This window comes from Cherax quadricarinatus, chromosome 28, assembly GCF_038502225.1.
Source record: "Cherax quadricarinatus isolate ZL_2023a chromosome 28, ASM3850222v1, whole genome shotgun sequence".
NCBI classification, from domain to species: domain Eukaryota; kingdom Metazoa; phylum Arthropoda; class Malacostraca; order Decapoda; family Parastacidae; genus Cherax; species Cherax quadricarinatus.
In genome coordinates, this window is record NC_091319.1 from 31997863 (window position 1) to 32012891 (window position 15029).

General features: G+C 38.6%; 1 protein-coding gene across 1 annotated transcript in view; it reads right to left on the minus strand.

The window, feature by feature from the left end:
* The window catches only part of LOC128693162 (carboxylic ester hydrolase-like), a 141001-nt gene that overhangs the window by 60052 nt on the left and 65920 nt on the right, over positions 1 to 15029 (minus strand). Inside the window, exons 8-9 of the mRNA XM_070089546.1 lie at positions 6327 to 6492; positions 5674 to 5861 (exon numbers count right to left, since the gene is read on the minus strand). Of these exons, the coding sequence (XP_069945647.1) occupies positions 5674 to 5861; positions 6327 to 6492 (354 nt within the window). The remainder of the gene's footprint in view (positions 1 to 5673; positions 5862 to 6326; positions 6493 to 15029) is intronic.

Sequence of the window (15029 nt, forward strand, 5' to 3'; positions counted from 1 at the left end):
TCTGTGTCCCTATATGCATCCTCTGTGTCCCTGTATATACCCGGTGTCTCTGTATGTATCTTCTGTGTCCCTGTATGTATCCTCTGTGTCCCTGTATATACCCGGTGTCTCTGTATGTATCTTCTGTGTCCCTGTATGTATCCTCTGTGTCCCTGTATATACCCGGTGTCTCTGTATGTATCTTCTGTGTCCCTGTATGTATCCTCTGTGTCCCTGTATATACCCGGTGTCTCTGTATGTATCTTCTGTGTCCCTGTATGTATCCTCTGTGTCCCTGTATATACCCGGTGTCTCTGTATGTATCTTCTGTGTCCCTGCATGTATCCTCTGTGTCCCTGAAACGTTGGTACAGTAAAATGTCACCTTAGTTGATCGTATGACCATTTACCTAACAGGGGAATTATGGGATGCGCCTCTTACCACTGTCGGCCAAGCGGACTCCGGCAACCAGAAAGGCACAAAAGCCACGATTCTTGTTCCTGTTAGCTGCGTCGGATATTGATGTTCTATTTATTCGTGATTTATGTCACCTTGCAGCTGTGATTTATGAGTTATGTCGCCTTGCAGCTGTGATTTATGAGTTATGTCGCCTTGCAGCTGTGATTTATGAGTTATGTCGCCTTGCAGCTGTGATTTATGAGTCATGTCGCCTTGCAGCTGTGATTTATGAGTTATGTCGCCTTCCAGCTGTGATTTATGAGTTATGTCGCCTTCTAGCTGTGATTTATGAGTCATGTCGCCTTGCAGCTGTGATTTATGAGTTATGTCGCCTTGCAGCTGTGATTTATGAGTTATGTCGCCTTGCAGCTGTGATTTATGAGTCATGTCGCCTTGCAGCTGTGATTTATGAGTTATGTCGCCTTCCAGCTGTGATTTATGAGTTATGTCGCCTTCTAGCTGTGATTTATGAGTCATGTCGCCTTGCAGCTGTGATTTCGGCATTAGTGGCCATTTATTAAGATCGGCCGACATAGACCTAGAAATAGCTTCTTGGAACGCTAACTGTTGTGGTAATTCGGCCAAAGACACTTATTTTTAGGCCTATTTCTGGCCTATTTCAGTCATCAAATAAACTGAAATCTAATCTGTTTTATTAGTCTGCTATAAAATAATAGTAAAAAAATGGTTATTTTAATCCTGTGCAAGAAAGGTATAAAATACCGACAATATGTTGCATAGATGTTGCACATGTGTCTTAACTTTCATATTTTAATCCTGCAACCTACCTGTTAATAATCCAAAATTTGGCCCTTCGGTTAAATTTAAGCTAATTTCAACACTTTTCTTTTTCAAGTCTTAGTAGAAAGTAGGTAGCTGTTGTGAGGCGAGAGTCAGAGAGTGGAGAGTAGCGAGGCAAAAGTAACAGTAGTAGTAGTAATAGCAGTAATGGAGTACGTCTAAGGACAACGAAGTAATAGCAGTAATGGAGTACGTCTAAGGACAACGAAGTAATAGCAGTAATGGAGTACGTCTAAGGACAACGAAGTAATAGCAGTAATGGAGTACGTCTAAGGACAACGAAGTAATAGCAGTAATGGAGTACGTCTAAGGACAACGAAGTAATAGCAGTAATGGAGTACGTCTAAGGACAACGAAGTAATAGCAGTAATGGAGTACGTCTAAGGACAACGAAGTAATAGCAGTAATGGAGTACGTCTAAGGACAACGAAGTAATAGCAGTAATGGAGTACGTCTAAGGACAACGAAGTAATAGCAGTAATGGAGTACGTCTAAGGACAACGAAGTAATAGCAGTAATGGAGTACGTCTAAGGACAATGAAGTAATAGCAGTAATGGAGTACGTCTAAGGACAACGAAGTAATAGCAGTAATGGAGTACGTCTAAGGACAACGAAGTAATAGCAGTAATGGAGTACGTCTAAGGACAACGAAGTAATAGCAGTAATGGAGTACGTCTAAGGACAACGAAGTAATAGCAGTAATGGAGTACGTCTAAGGACAACGAAAAGGAGCAGTGTGGGAGAGCTAACGTCCCACGAAGGTGGAATCACAAACACAGGGGAAAAAAACATTAAGGACAAACACTCCCAGGGAGTAGAAAAGAAAGGCAAAGAAAACATGGGGAAGGAGAAGAGGTAGGGAGGAGAGAAGGAGAAGGAAAGATCAGGTCAAGTTACGAGTGTTGTGAAGTTTGGAGTTTCTGATAATGTAAGGAGACAAGTCCAGTACAAAGATTCGTATTAAGAAAGTTGTTCTGTATAAGGGATGCTTCAATGGCCGGGGGGGGGAGAGGGGGGTGTTGTAGGCAAAAATACAGTCTTGTTTTTCTGTTTATCAAATTTCAATGAAAATTTTGCTGTGATTTAAATAGTTTTTGAAACTTGAACGCCATAATTATCACGAAGATTGTTTTAAAATTTAAAGAGAATAGAATAATTATTTTCTATTTTATGGGGTGTTATTTATGTTCGCCAAATGTAAAACTAAGTTGATAGATAATGTTCTAGTTGATCTTACATGAAAGATAAAGATAAAGATAAAGTTACAGATAAAGAATAAAACAATAGTGTAACAACAGTTTATCATCAATGTGTCAATATCTTATCTTTTAATAAATTCAAATTTTTCTTTTTAATTTTTAATGATTTTTTTTGGGGAGGGATAATAAAAAACGGTGAAGGCCATTGCAAATGCCCATTTCTACCGTGTATTATTATTTATTATTAAAGATTAGCCGGTATTCTCCCGGCCCGGGCCTTTTCCAAGTGGTGGCCCGGCCTTGGCTCCCTCTTTAGGGAGTGTCTGAGACCTAAGTCTCCCATGGGAGGAGGCACAAGTACCTCCTCATCTTTGGGACCAACTGTCCCCAGGCCTAGCCACAAGCTAGGCCTCTCTGGTCTGCCATCCCCGCCCCGAGGGGGCAAATGGGAATGACAGTCTTATGAGCTAAAGGCTCGGGCTCAGGCACCTACCCTACCCTAGAAGGGTTAGGCATGGTGTCGATCTCTCCCGTGTAAAACCATCATTGCTCAATAATGTTTGCAAAAATCATGATATTCTGGCAACAAATAAGTATGTTACGTATATCCGAAGGCGAATAACTAATTCCTGAGACAGATAAATGGAACGGATTAATTTGATTTGCATTATTTCTTATGGAGAAAATGGCTTTGAAAATCGTGAATTTTGAATTTCGGCAGACTCTCTGGAACGGATAAATCACGAAATTCAAGGGTCCAGTGCATCGTTATCGATGGAACTCTACGGGGCTTCTCCCGCCACAAGTCAGGAACGCAGCTGTAAATAACAAAAAAAGAAAAAAAGGCACAATACCGTGACTGGAACGATACACAAATAACCCGCACATAGAAGAGAGGAGCTTACGACGACTTTTCGGTCCGACTTGGACCATTTACAAAGTGTGACTTTGTAAAAGTCGGACCGAAACGTCGTCGTAAGCTCCTCTCTTCTATGTGCGGGTTATTTGTGTAACGCAACTGTAGTTGTCAGATCCGTACTGCCAGAGCATCAGCGCGGTTCACACTCTCAACACTACTATAGCATCATCAGAAAAGATGCCATATTGTGTATTTAAAAAAAATTAATAAAAATCGTAATTTTTGGAGTAAAAAACACACAATATAGCATTATGTCCTCATGATGACAGCAACAAAAACAAAAATACATTTTGGGAAAAAATACTTAGAAACAATGTATAAACAATTTCACAATTTCTTCTCTGTTTTTCTCCCCCCCCCCCCACTTAAATTCAACATGACGGCATCTGTGAAGGCTAGAATGATAGACAGTTTGGAGAGAAACAGTTAATAGGATGACTATGATCTATAACATGACAAAAATGAACATTATTTGTGTCAGTAAGTCTAACACATCTTTTGTGCTCTTTAAGTCTGTCAGAAAGAGAGCGGCCAGTTTCTATAAAGTATTTGGGAGGACAAGAGGAGCAGCAGGAAGTTGAGTAGACTCTGGAGGCATCAATAGCAGGAGAGGCATGAACTAGATAACTACGAAATTAAGTTTGATATTTAAGGAACGGAGAGAGTTGCCAAACTTTTAGAGACTGGAAATATACGGAAGGCAGAGAACGGGAGTTTTCGAGGGAGCAGAGAGTTTGGGAGAGAAGAAAGTCCGTCTAGCATGAGAAAAGACAGAGTTTATGAAATCGGAAGGCTAGTCTTCCCTATATCTCCATTCTCTCGAATCTTAACAACTCTCTCTGTTCCTACTTTACGCCAAACTAACACCCTTCGTAGTAATCTACTTCGTACTTCTCTTCCTGTTACTGATGCTTCAGGAGTCAACTCCATTTCCTGCTCCTCTTGTCCTCTCCAATACTTAGGAGAAACATGCTCATTGGGGAAGCCAGGTATAGATACTCAAAAATTAGGGAAAAAGGAATTAATGTACAATTGCTATGGATCCCATCACACATTGGATTACTCCTTCATGATAAAGTTGATATGTTAGCCAAGAAGAGTATCGAGAAGGAGAATGTAGAATATAACTTTGGTATAACTGTGTCTAGCATTAGGAATAATATTAGGAGAGAAGTAAATAATGAAAATGATTGTTATAGGAATGCAGTTAGAAGCCTGAGTAGATCTATAACCCACTATGATAACATGAACGTAGATAAGTATGTTTATGGAGCAACTTGCAATGTGAACAGACTGACTGATGTTGTAGTGGCCAGGCTTAGGCTTGGTTACAAGTACTTCTGGCAGTTTGGGAGACACACAGATGATGATCAAACTAAATGTAAATTATGTGATCAGGCATATGGTCATTCTCTTGAACACTATGTGCTTAATTGTCCACTTATTGAGGAATACAGAGACAGACAGTATAATAACCTATGTGACATGTCAAGATATCTTATTAATGAAAATAAGATACCAGATATACTAAGCAAATTTCCTAAATTTGCTTGTAACAGATAAGTGAACTATAGATATGTAGATATAAATCCATATGTATTCCTGTTAACCCTTTGGGGCCTAGTTCCTAGGCCTTTTGTGTATCCATATGCTCTCGCGCTACCGTCTACAGGATGGATATGGGGTGCACAATAAACTAGCCACTTCGGTGGCAAAATCTAATCTAATCTCTTTCTGACAGACCTAAAGAGTGCAAAAGGCATGTTAGACTGGCCGGCACTAATAATTCTCATTTCTATAATGTCAGGGATCACAGTCATCCTATTGACTGGACCCAACACATCACATAAGGACTCACTACATCATGCACGGACTCATCTTGGAATTTTTGTAGGACCCCCCTACTTCATTTTTGTAGGACCCCCCTACTTAATTTTTGTAGGACCCCCCTACTTCAGTTTTGTAGGACCCCCTACTTCATTTTTGTAGGACCCCCTACTTCATTTTTGTAGGATCCCCTACTTCATTTTTGTAGGACCCCCCTACTTCATTTAATGACAGGCCACTACACTTAGTGACCCTCTGTATTATTTAAGAACCCCCAATGCCAATATAGTTCATGATTCCCCAAACCACTACAACATTTTTTTATCCATGTCGTGGATACCAGTGTATATCTCTGCTTGTGTATCCTAATTTTTTTTTTTGGGGGGGGGGGATTTTAAAATATTCTTGATAGTGAACAGATGAATTGCTCAGTCAACAGCCAAGAAAATCTAAATACCCTAAGAAGCCTCTGCACCAGCACTACCCACCTCGCTCATCTCCTCAGCCAGGGTGTTAATGTCGTCTCTGGCATGTTGCGTGTAGTAAAAGGAGATGATGGAGTCAGTGACAGAGGAGGTGGTGGAGGCGTTGGGCCACAGGGACTCCACTGTGTATCTAGCAGCCTCCTCAAACAGCTGGCTGGGCCCCCCTCTGCTCTCCGAGAAAATCACTACCGCTGTAGATATTTGTGCACTTCTTTAATTATCCAGTCTATTTTCTCCATATCGTCAATCCAACCAATCTTTCATCTATTTTATTAAACTGATATTCTATTATTAATTTCATCTCTGATGTTCCATTTATTATATCGTCTATATGACCATCCAATATACAATACTTTCACTCGTCAGATCATTCAAGTATTATTTCCTATACTGTATACAGTGAAAGTATCAGTTATGATGTTTACACCAGCAGGTGATCGTTAAATATTTCATGTATCCAACCATCCCATTCGTCTATATTATTAAACTAACTTTCATTAAATTCATAAATGAATTTAAATCCTCTACTTACACTCCTCTTCCAGTGGTATCTCAATGTTAATGTATTATAATAATTTAACCAAAATGGTAATGAAACAGGTTTCAGAAACACTTAAAAAGAAATAAAAAACAAAGTAAAATTTGGTAATACTGACTAAGAGCATAGAGGATGCCTTCTTCAGGAACTCCCCCCAGCAGGAGCGGTACAGGGGTGGCTGGTGGGCGGGACATAAGAACATCCACTGGTTCCGGCAGGAAGGGTAGATCTCTCAAGCCTCCGTCCACTACTGGTCGATACATCATCGGCCAGAACACGTAGCGCTAACCAAAAGATACAAAAAAATAATATAATGTAAGATGTTAATGACTTTCATGCTTAGTTCTCGCTGCATCTGTTCATATTGTTGTATTATAATATTTTGGATAAACAAGTGAAAGCGCAGTATTTTCTTTTTCAACTTTTCAATTTATAGAGTATCCTTCCTCAGCATTTTAAGTCCAGCCCTATCGAAGACCTGCTTAATGTATATGTATTATGGAGGCATCAAGCTGCTCCACCCTCTACCAGAAATTAATTCATTATACAAACGGGTTAGCATAATGTTAATCTTTCCTACTTAAGAGAGAATGAACATATATATAATTAGACCCAAAAGACTTGCAAACAAGACCTAAGTTTTTGCCATCTCCCACTAAACATTTAGTTATCAGACTTACACGAGATAACTAGTGAAGTGTATCAGTTCTCCTCTTCCCAGGTGTTAAAATTGTCAACATAATGATAATAGGCCAATAAACTGTGACATATGTTGTTCTTGGTTTGGAAAATGTGCTGGAAAACATTCCACTATTAATGTTTCTGGTAACATCAGTTGGCTTTCTGCTAAACTAAAAGCTACGGATGCATCAGCACGTCTGTTAGCCCACGTGGGGTCACCAGCCTGCCTTCAGCCACAGTAGAATCTGTGATGAGTCTCTTAACCCTCCCAACATTTGTGCAGTCACCAGTTAGATTGTCACCATATTCATGACCACACTGGAAACTGTATGACTCACGAAATCGTAATGACACGATTGCAAATAAACCATACCACGGGCGGGGAAGGAACCCGCGATCAGAGAGTCTCAAAACTAGCTGGTCCAGTGGCTAACGCGACGGTCTGGAGTTTTAAGACTCTCTGATCGCGGGTTCTATCCCCGCCCGTGGTATGGTTTGGAAACTGTATATTACCCAGTTCACACAAACTACCAAATGTAGATGGTGAATCGTACACGGTAGCAACAGTGCTGGTAGACTACAGTGTGACTGTACTTCCTTTTGACCTGGCAGATGCTGAAGACAAGACTTATTTGGAGGAACATTTATATGGAAAAGTGCCGAAGACGTCGGACCTTTTAAAACGCATAACATTCTTGCGTAAAAAGAGTGTTCGAACAGAGACTGACAAATTATACAAAGCAAAGTACTGAAAATAGTACCTTCCAAATTCAAATTTTTATTTCTTTTAATGTTGCACAAGGTTAATGTAGTGGTTTACGCGCTGGCCTGGAGTTTTACCACACTCTTTTCGAGAGTTCAATCCCCACTCGTGCCGTGGTTTTCTTCCGAGGAGTTTAGGTTGCAGACATTAACTAGTAGAGTGCTAACGCAATTCTGGGGAAAGATTAAGGAAAATGTTTCTGGAGAGATTAGATTAGATTTTACTGCCGAAGTGGCTAGTTTATTGTGCACACCATGTCCATCTGTGGACGGTGGCGCAGAAAAGTATAGTTGGTTGGGAATTTAACTCCAATAGGGTTAACAGGAACACATCTGAATTTATATATCTACAGTTGATTTATCTGTTACAAGCAAATTTAGGAAATTTGTCTAAAATGAATGGTATCTTATTTTCATTATTGAGATATATTGACATAACACACAGGTTATTATACTGTTTAAGTATATAGTGTTCAACATACTTTACACTTGCTTTGATCATGTGTGTGTGTCCGCCAAAATGTCAGAAATACTTGTAACTAAGCCTTGGCTTGGCTGCTGCAGCATCATTTAAACTGTTCACATTGCGAGATGCTCCATAAACGTACTGATCTAAGTTCATGTTCTCATAGTGGATGATAGATATATTCAGGTTTTTAACTGTATTCTTATAACAATCAGTTTCATTAATTACTTTACTATTATTATTTAATATTTTTCCTAATTGTAGATACATATATACCAAACTTACATTCTGCATTTGCCTTCAGGGTATTTATTTGGCTAACTTATCAACGTTTTTATGAAGGAGTAATTTAATATGTGATGGAATCAGTAACAACTGTACATTAATTTTTTCCCGGATTTTTTAATATCAATATTTGGCTTCTCCAATTAGCATACTGTTAGAGTTATGTGAAAAACAGCTGGGTAAATATTTTTTGTTAGAGAGTTTGGGTTTGAAAAAGACGTGCCTAGTATGGGTCAATAGGTTCGATGCGGTGTTCCTCCTTTCTTTTATTATGCTCTCCGAGCTGTAGTTGGTTGCATCCCCAACCATCCTGCTAATGTAAAGATAGTTTGAACGATACACACAGCCTGGAGTACGGGTACTCAATCCATTAATCTTGATAAAAATACAGCATAAGCACAGAGAAGGGGCTTATGTACCTCAGACAGATGAGACGAAGCAGTGGTCGGTAAAGTCACCAGTGGAAAAACTCATTAGTTGAAGTAGGTTGTGCCTATAGGTCAGGTAAACTTTGAAGAATCGCTGTATCAAAATTCCAAGACTCTGCTCTGTCTGATCAAGACTACTGGCAGAGCTGCATCTGCTCTAGTTGCCTCCTTCTTAGATAAGAATTATAGCATAAAAATTAACAACTGGGCTTCTGCATTACAAACTGAATCGTTTACCATCCTAATGGCATTAAAGTCACGTTATGAGAAGGAGTTTAACTCCATCATAACTAATTCAATGTTATCATTGAAGGTACTTGACTCATATAATGATTCTAAAAACATGATTATTGGAGAAGCCAGATTTAGATACACAGAAGTCATAAAGAAATCAACGTACAATTCTTACAGATTCTATGACACATTGAATTATTCCTAAATAATGAAGTTGAAAAATTAGACGAAGGGATTATATTGAGGAAAACGTTGTATATGACTTTGATATGTCTTTGTCAAACATTAGAATCGGTATTAGTGAGCAAGATTAAGTAGCAAGATTGAATCATCATTATTAGGAGAGAAGTAAATACCGAATGCGACTGTCGTAAGAATACAGTTAAAAACATGAGTAAGTCTATAACTTACTATAAAAAGGATATTTACGGAGAAACTTGCAATGTACGAGACACGGATGCAGTATAATACGATCCTCTACTGGCAACGTTTCTCCTGTATTGAGCGATACGTTGTCAGTTAAAGATCAATTTAAAAACAAATCTGTTTTGTGCCTTAATGATGCCCACTGTATGGGCGAAACGTTGTCAATAAAAGATCGTATTATTCGGCATTAGTCTCTTTTTCCATCGTGTCGATATTTTATGCGATTTACCTCCAACTTGCAATATAAACAAACTGACTGTTGTTGTATGTACTAGCCAGGTCTAGGCTTGCTTACAAACACCTCGGCGCTAATATCTAAATCTAGGGAATATCACAACTCCTAACAACCCAGGATACTGCAACAACAGACCGCTAACACCCAGGTACCTAATTACTGTCAAGTAAATAGGCTCAACAAGTATAAAGAAATATTTCTTAAGTGTACATCGGCCAAAGATGGTTAAACCGGTTACATCGGTTACGAGACAAAATTATAGTGATCTTGTTTGACCTAAACACAGATCATCTTCAGGTTTAATTTATTTATTTTTTCAAAATTCTACAAAACAAACATGCATATAAACATATACAAAGGAAATAAAGGAGCGATTTTTTTATAGCCTATATGAAGCAAATGGTTAACGAATGGATTATATACACAAGAGTGTATATAATCCATGTATATAAACAACCTATTATTAAAATAATATGCATATTTTTTTTGAATTCCTTCTTCTGACAGTTTTCAATATAAAGAAAATATTTCATTTTTTGGGGAGGACTAAAATCGCTAGAATAAAAAAAAAAATAAAGCCATTGTTGAGTGTTATGTCTAAATGGGCAATGTTAATATATTCTTTCTGAATAAAGATTACCAGGACCTCTGATAATGATAAATATTTATATTAAGTCACTTCTTAACTTCCACCTTTGCAAAGATAAATAATTCAGCATTTTAAAACTGGGTTGTTATTATTTTTTTTTTTTTTCGTCTGTATGTCATCTTCGCTGGACACTTTACAATGCTTCAACACCCTTTCTTTAGGGTGGAAACGTTTCGCCAACATGTGGCTTCCTCAGTTTGGTACAGAGATGAATGGTGAAAGATGAAAAGGAGATTGAGGTAATCAGTCCCTCAGCCTTGAGTCGATGTGTTCAGTTTATCAGTCTTGATCAAAGTACCTTGAACAAGATTTTACTTTGATCAAGAACAATGGACTCATCTTCCACCATTCGTCTTTGTACCGGACTGAGGAAGTCAATTGTTGGCGAAACGTTTTCACAATATTATTTTTTTATTATCACACTGGCCGATTCCCACCAAGGCAGGGTGGCCGAAAAAGAAAAACTTTCAACATCATTCACTCCATCACTGTCTTGCCAGAAGGGTGCTTTACACTACAGTTTTTAAACTGCAACATTAACACCCCTCCTTCAGAGTGCAGGCACTGTACTTCCCATCTCCAGGACTCAAGTCCTGCCTGCCGGTTTCCCTGAACCCCTTCATAAATGTTACTTTGCTCACACTCCAACAGCACGTCAAGTATTAAAAACCATTTGTCTCCATTCACTCCTATCAAACACGCTCACGCATGCCTGCTGGAAGTCCAAGCCCCTCGCGCACAAAACCTCCTTTACACCCTCCCTCCAACCTTTCCTAAGCCGACCCCTACCCCGCCTTCCTTCCACTACAGACTGATACACTCTTGAAGTCACTCTGTTTCGCTCCATTCTCTATACATGTCCGAACCACCTCAACAACCCTTCCTCAGCCCTCTGGACAACAGTTTTGGTAATCCCGCACCTCCTCCTAACTTCCAAACTACGAATTCTCTGCATTATATTCACACCACACATTGCCCTCAGACATGACATCTCCACTGCCTCCAGCCTTCTCCTCGCTGCAACATTCATCACCCATGCTTCACACCCATATAAGAGCGTTGGTAAAACTATACTCTCATACATTCCCCTCTTTGAATCCAAGGACAAAGTTCTTTGTCTCCACAGACTCCAAGTGCACCACTCACCCTTTTCCCCTCATCAATTCTATGATTCACCTCATCTTTCATAGACCCATTCGCTGACACGTCCACTCCCAAATATCTGAATATATTCACCTCCTCCATAATCTCTCCCTCCAATCTGATATCCAATCTTTCATCACCTAATCTTTTTGTTATCCTCATTACCTTACTCTTTCCTGTATTCACTTTTATTTTTCTTCTTTTGCACACCCTACCAAATTCATCCACCAACCTCTGCAGCTTCTCTTCAGAATCTCCCAAGAGCACAGTGTCATCAGCAAAGAGCAACTGTGACAACTCCCACTTTATGTGTGTTTCTTTATCTTTTAACTCCACGCCTCTTGCCAAGACCCTCGCATTTACTTCTCTTACAACCCCATCTATCGAAATGTTGCACAAGTGTTTCAGTCATCAACTTATCTCAGTTCTGTGAATCTTTATCTACAAACCCTTTTTTTAATATGGTGACCAAACTTTATTATATATCTTGCCTATTCATTTTGTACTTATCAACGATGAAATTAACTAAATGTATTTCCGTCGCTGTGCGATCCCATATTCATATTTCCTGTCCCAAATACGAGAAAAAAAAATTAGAGCAGTGTGAGACGCGTGTTTCTAAATGTCGGAAACATCTCAACAACCCCTCTTCAGCTCTAGAAAATACTTTTAGTAACCACATGCCTCCTTCTAATCTCCAAACTATGGATTCTCTGCATAATATTCACATCACACATTGCCCTCAAACAAAACATCTCCACTGCCTCTAGCCTTCTTGTTGTAACATTCACCACCCATATAAAAGAGATGGTACTACTGTACTCTTATACATATCCCTCTTTGCTTCCATGGATAACGTTCTTTGTCTTCACAGAATCCTCAGTGCATCACTCACCTTTTTTTCCTTCGTCAGTTCTGTGGTTCACCTCATCTTTCATAGACTCATGTGCTGACGAGTTCACTCCCAAATATATGAACACATTTACTTCCTCAATACTCCCTCTCTCCGATCTGATATCCAGTCTCTCATTATCTACATATTTTGTTAGCCACATCACCTTGCTCTTTCCTATGTTCACTTTAAATTTGCTTCTTTACATACCCTCTCAAATTCGTCCACCTTGGTAACTTCTCAATCATACCCCACTAATTCATATGTAGAGAGTGTATATTCACGGCTCCTCAGTCTATCGTCGAAGGAGAGATTTCTGATACACTGAATCAACTTCGTCATCCTCTGTATATTTTCTAGTGCAATTATGTCCATTCAGTAATGCGGTGGCCAAGACTGCGGAGCATAACTATTAGGCTTAATCAACCTGAAGACTTTTGTTATTCATTCTTCTTGATATGTAGCCAAGAATTCTATTCGTTTTCTTGCGAATATTTACATACTGTTGTCTTGGTCTCTATCCAAGAAAAATATTCCCTCCTATTCCATGTGCCTCTACTTTCCTCAACAGTCTCCGATACGAATCTCTGTCAAAAACTTTACTAAAGTCCATATAACAATTTCATATTCATTACCATGATCTACCTCTTCAAATACCTTAGTGAAGAAAGTCACTAAATTTGCAAGGCAGAAACACGCCTTTGAAAAACCATTCTGACAATCATTAACTTTTATGTAAAAATATAATTTAATAAAATGCGTTTAAAAATTGCAAATTGGCGCTCAAGTAGCCCCTATTCATTACAAAAATATATCCAGTGTTTAGAGTTTGAAGCCGATCACAATAATTATTTTTTTGGTTATTACACGTGAACAACGTGTTTAATAAGATTGTTAGGTAAGACACAAATGCATCAGTTAGGTATCTTTATTATGAAACGTTTCGCCTACACAGTAGGCTTCTTCAGTCGAGTACAGAAAAGTTGATAGAAGCAGAAGATACTTGAAGACGATGTAATCAGTCCATCAGCCTTAAAGTTTTGAGGTGGTCAGTCCCTCAGTCTGGAGAAGAGCATTGTTCCATAGTATGAAACAATATGGAGATGAAGTGACAGGATGGAGCTTATATAGCGCCAAGAGGTGAGACGTAGGCCACTAGGAGAGGTAAGAACTCAGATGATCAGAGGTCAGGTCCCTCTCAAATTCAGCCGCTCTCGCTAGTGGAAGCTGTCGAAGTTGATTGCAGGTCTGTACCAAGATACCCTTGTGTTGCAGTGTCTGACAGATGGAACTTAAAATGGTATAAAATACCGACAGGTTGTTAGGTAAGACACATATGCAACAGTTAGGTATGTTTATTATGAAACGTTTCGCCTACACAGTAGGCTTCTTCAGTCGAGTACAGAAAAGTTGATAGAAGCAGAAGATACTTGAAGACGATGTAATCAGTCCATCACCCTTAAAGTATCTTCTGCTTCTATCAACTTTTCTGTACTCAACTGAAGAAGCCTACTGTGTAGGCGAAACGTTTCATAATAAAGATACCTAACTGTTGCATATGTGTCTTACCTAACAACCTGTCGGTATTTTATACCATTTTAATGTTTAATAAGATTGCCTAAATGAAATTTACACCACTCAAAGCGAAAGTTTAAAGCCGATCAAAAAAGGCATTCTCCAGTAACTGATCTGATTTCCAAAGATTCCATTTTATTCTTTAAATTCAGTAACATTTCAAATTTGCACCTATTTAGACATAACATATGGGGTGTTACCTATCTTACAAAATACATCATTAGTATTTTGTAGACGATGAGTCGTTCTGAAGTCATGGTAAGGAATCCAACGATTCTATTTTTTTTACACCATAAACGTAGCTTCATATGTACTATTTGGGTTGGTATAAACCTTGGTAATAAATACCGACAAGTTGATTTAGAAAGACACGTAAGCAAACACTATAACATATTTATTAGAAAACGTTTCGGTCCTGGGACCTTGATCACTTCTAACATACAGAGGTAGAAAGACATTATATATATATAATGTCTTTCTACCTCTGTATGTTAGAAGTGATCAAGGTTCCAGGACCGAAACGTTTTCTAATAAATATGTTATAGTGTTTGCTTACGTGTCTTTCTAAACCACTATTTGGGTTCATTTAACGAGAATAAAATTTTCAGACTAGTTAAACCTGCGTCTACACACCTGAGGTTGACTCTCGGTGTTACCAGGAACTACTGAGAGTTTCCAAAGTTATTCCAGAATGACTTGGATAACTTCCTGCGTATGTTAATTCTTCCAGAAATCTGACCAACACCTGCACATGCCAGTTGTTTAAAACATCTGGTCCTAGTGAACGTGAACAAGTGTCAAAAATGGGAGGTCACTTGGACGAGGCTTTTACGAGTTATGAGAAAAATATAAAGGAAAAGTTAGAGAAAGGAAAAAAAATATGAAACATGTTAAAGGGGAAACCTAACTGTAAAAAAAATTTATTTTGCAGTTTTTAGAAATATTAAATAAAGTTATGTTCATAACTCATTTTTTAGTATTTTTGTAGCCTATACTAAGCTTAACAATTACAAATTTGTATATATATTACTTAAATCTAAATTTG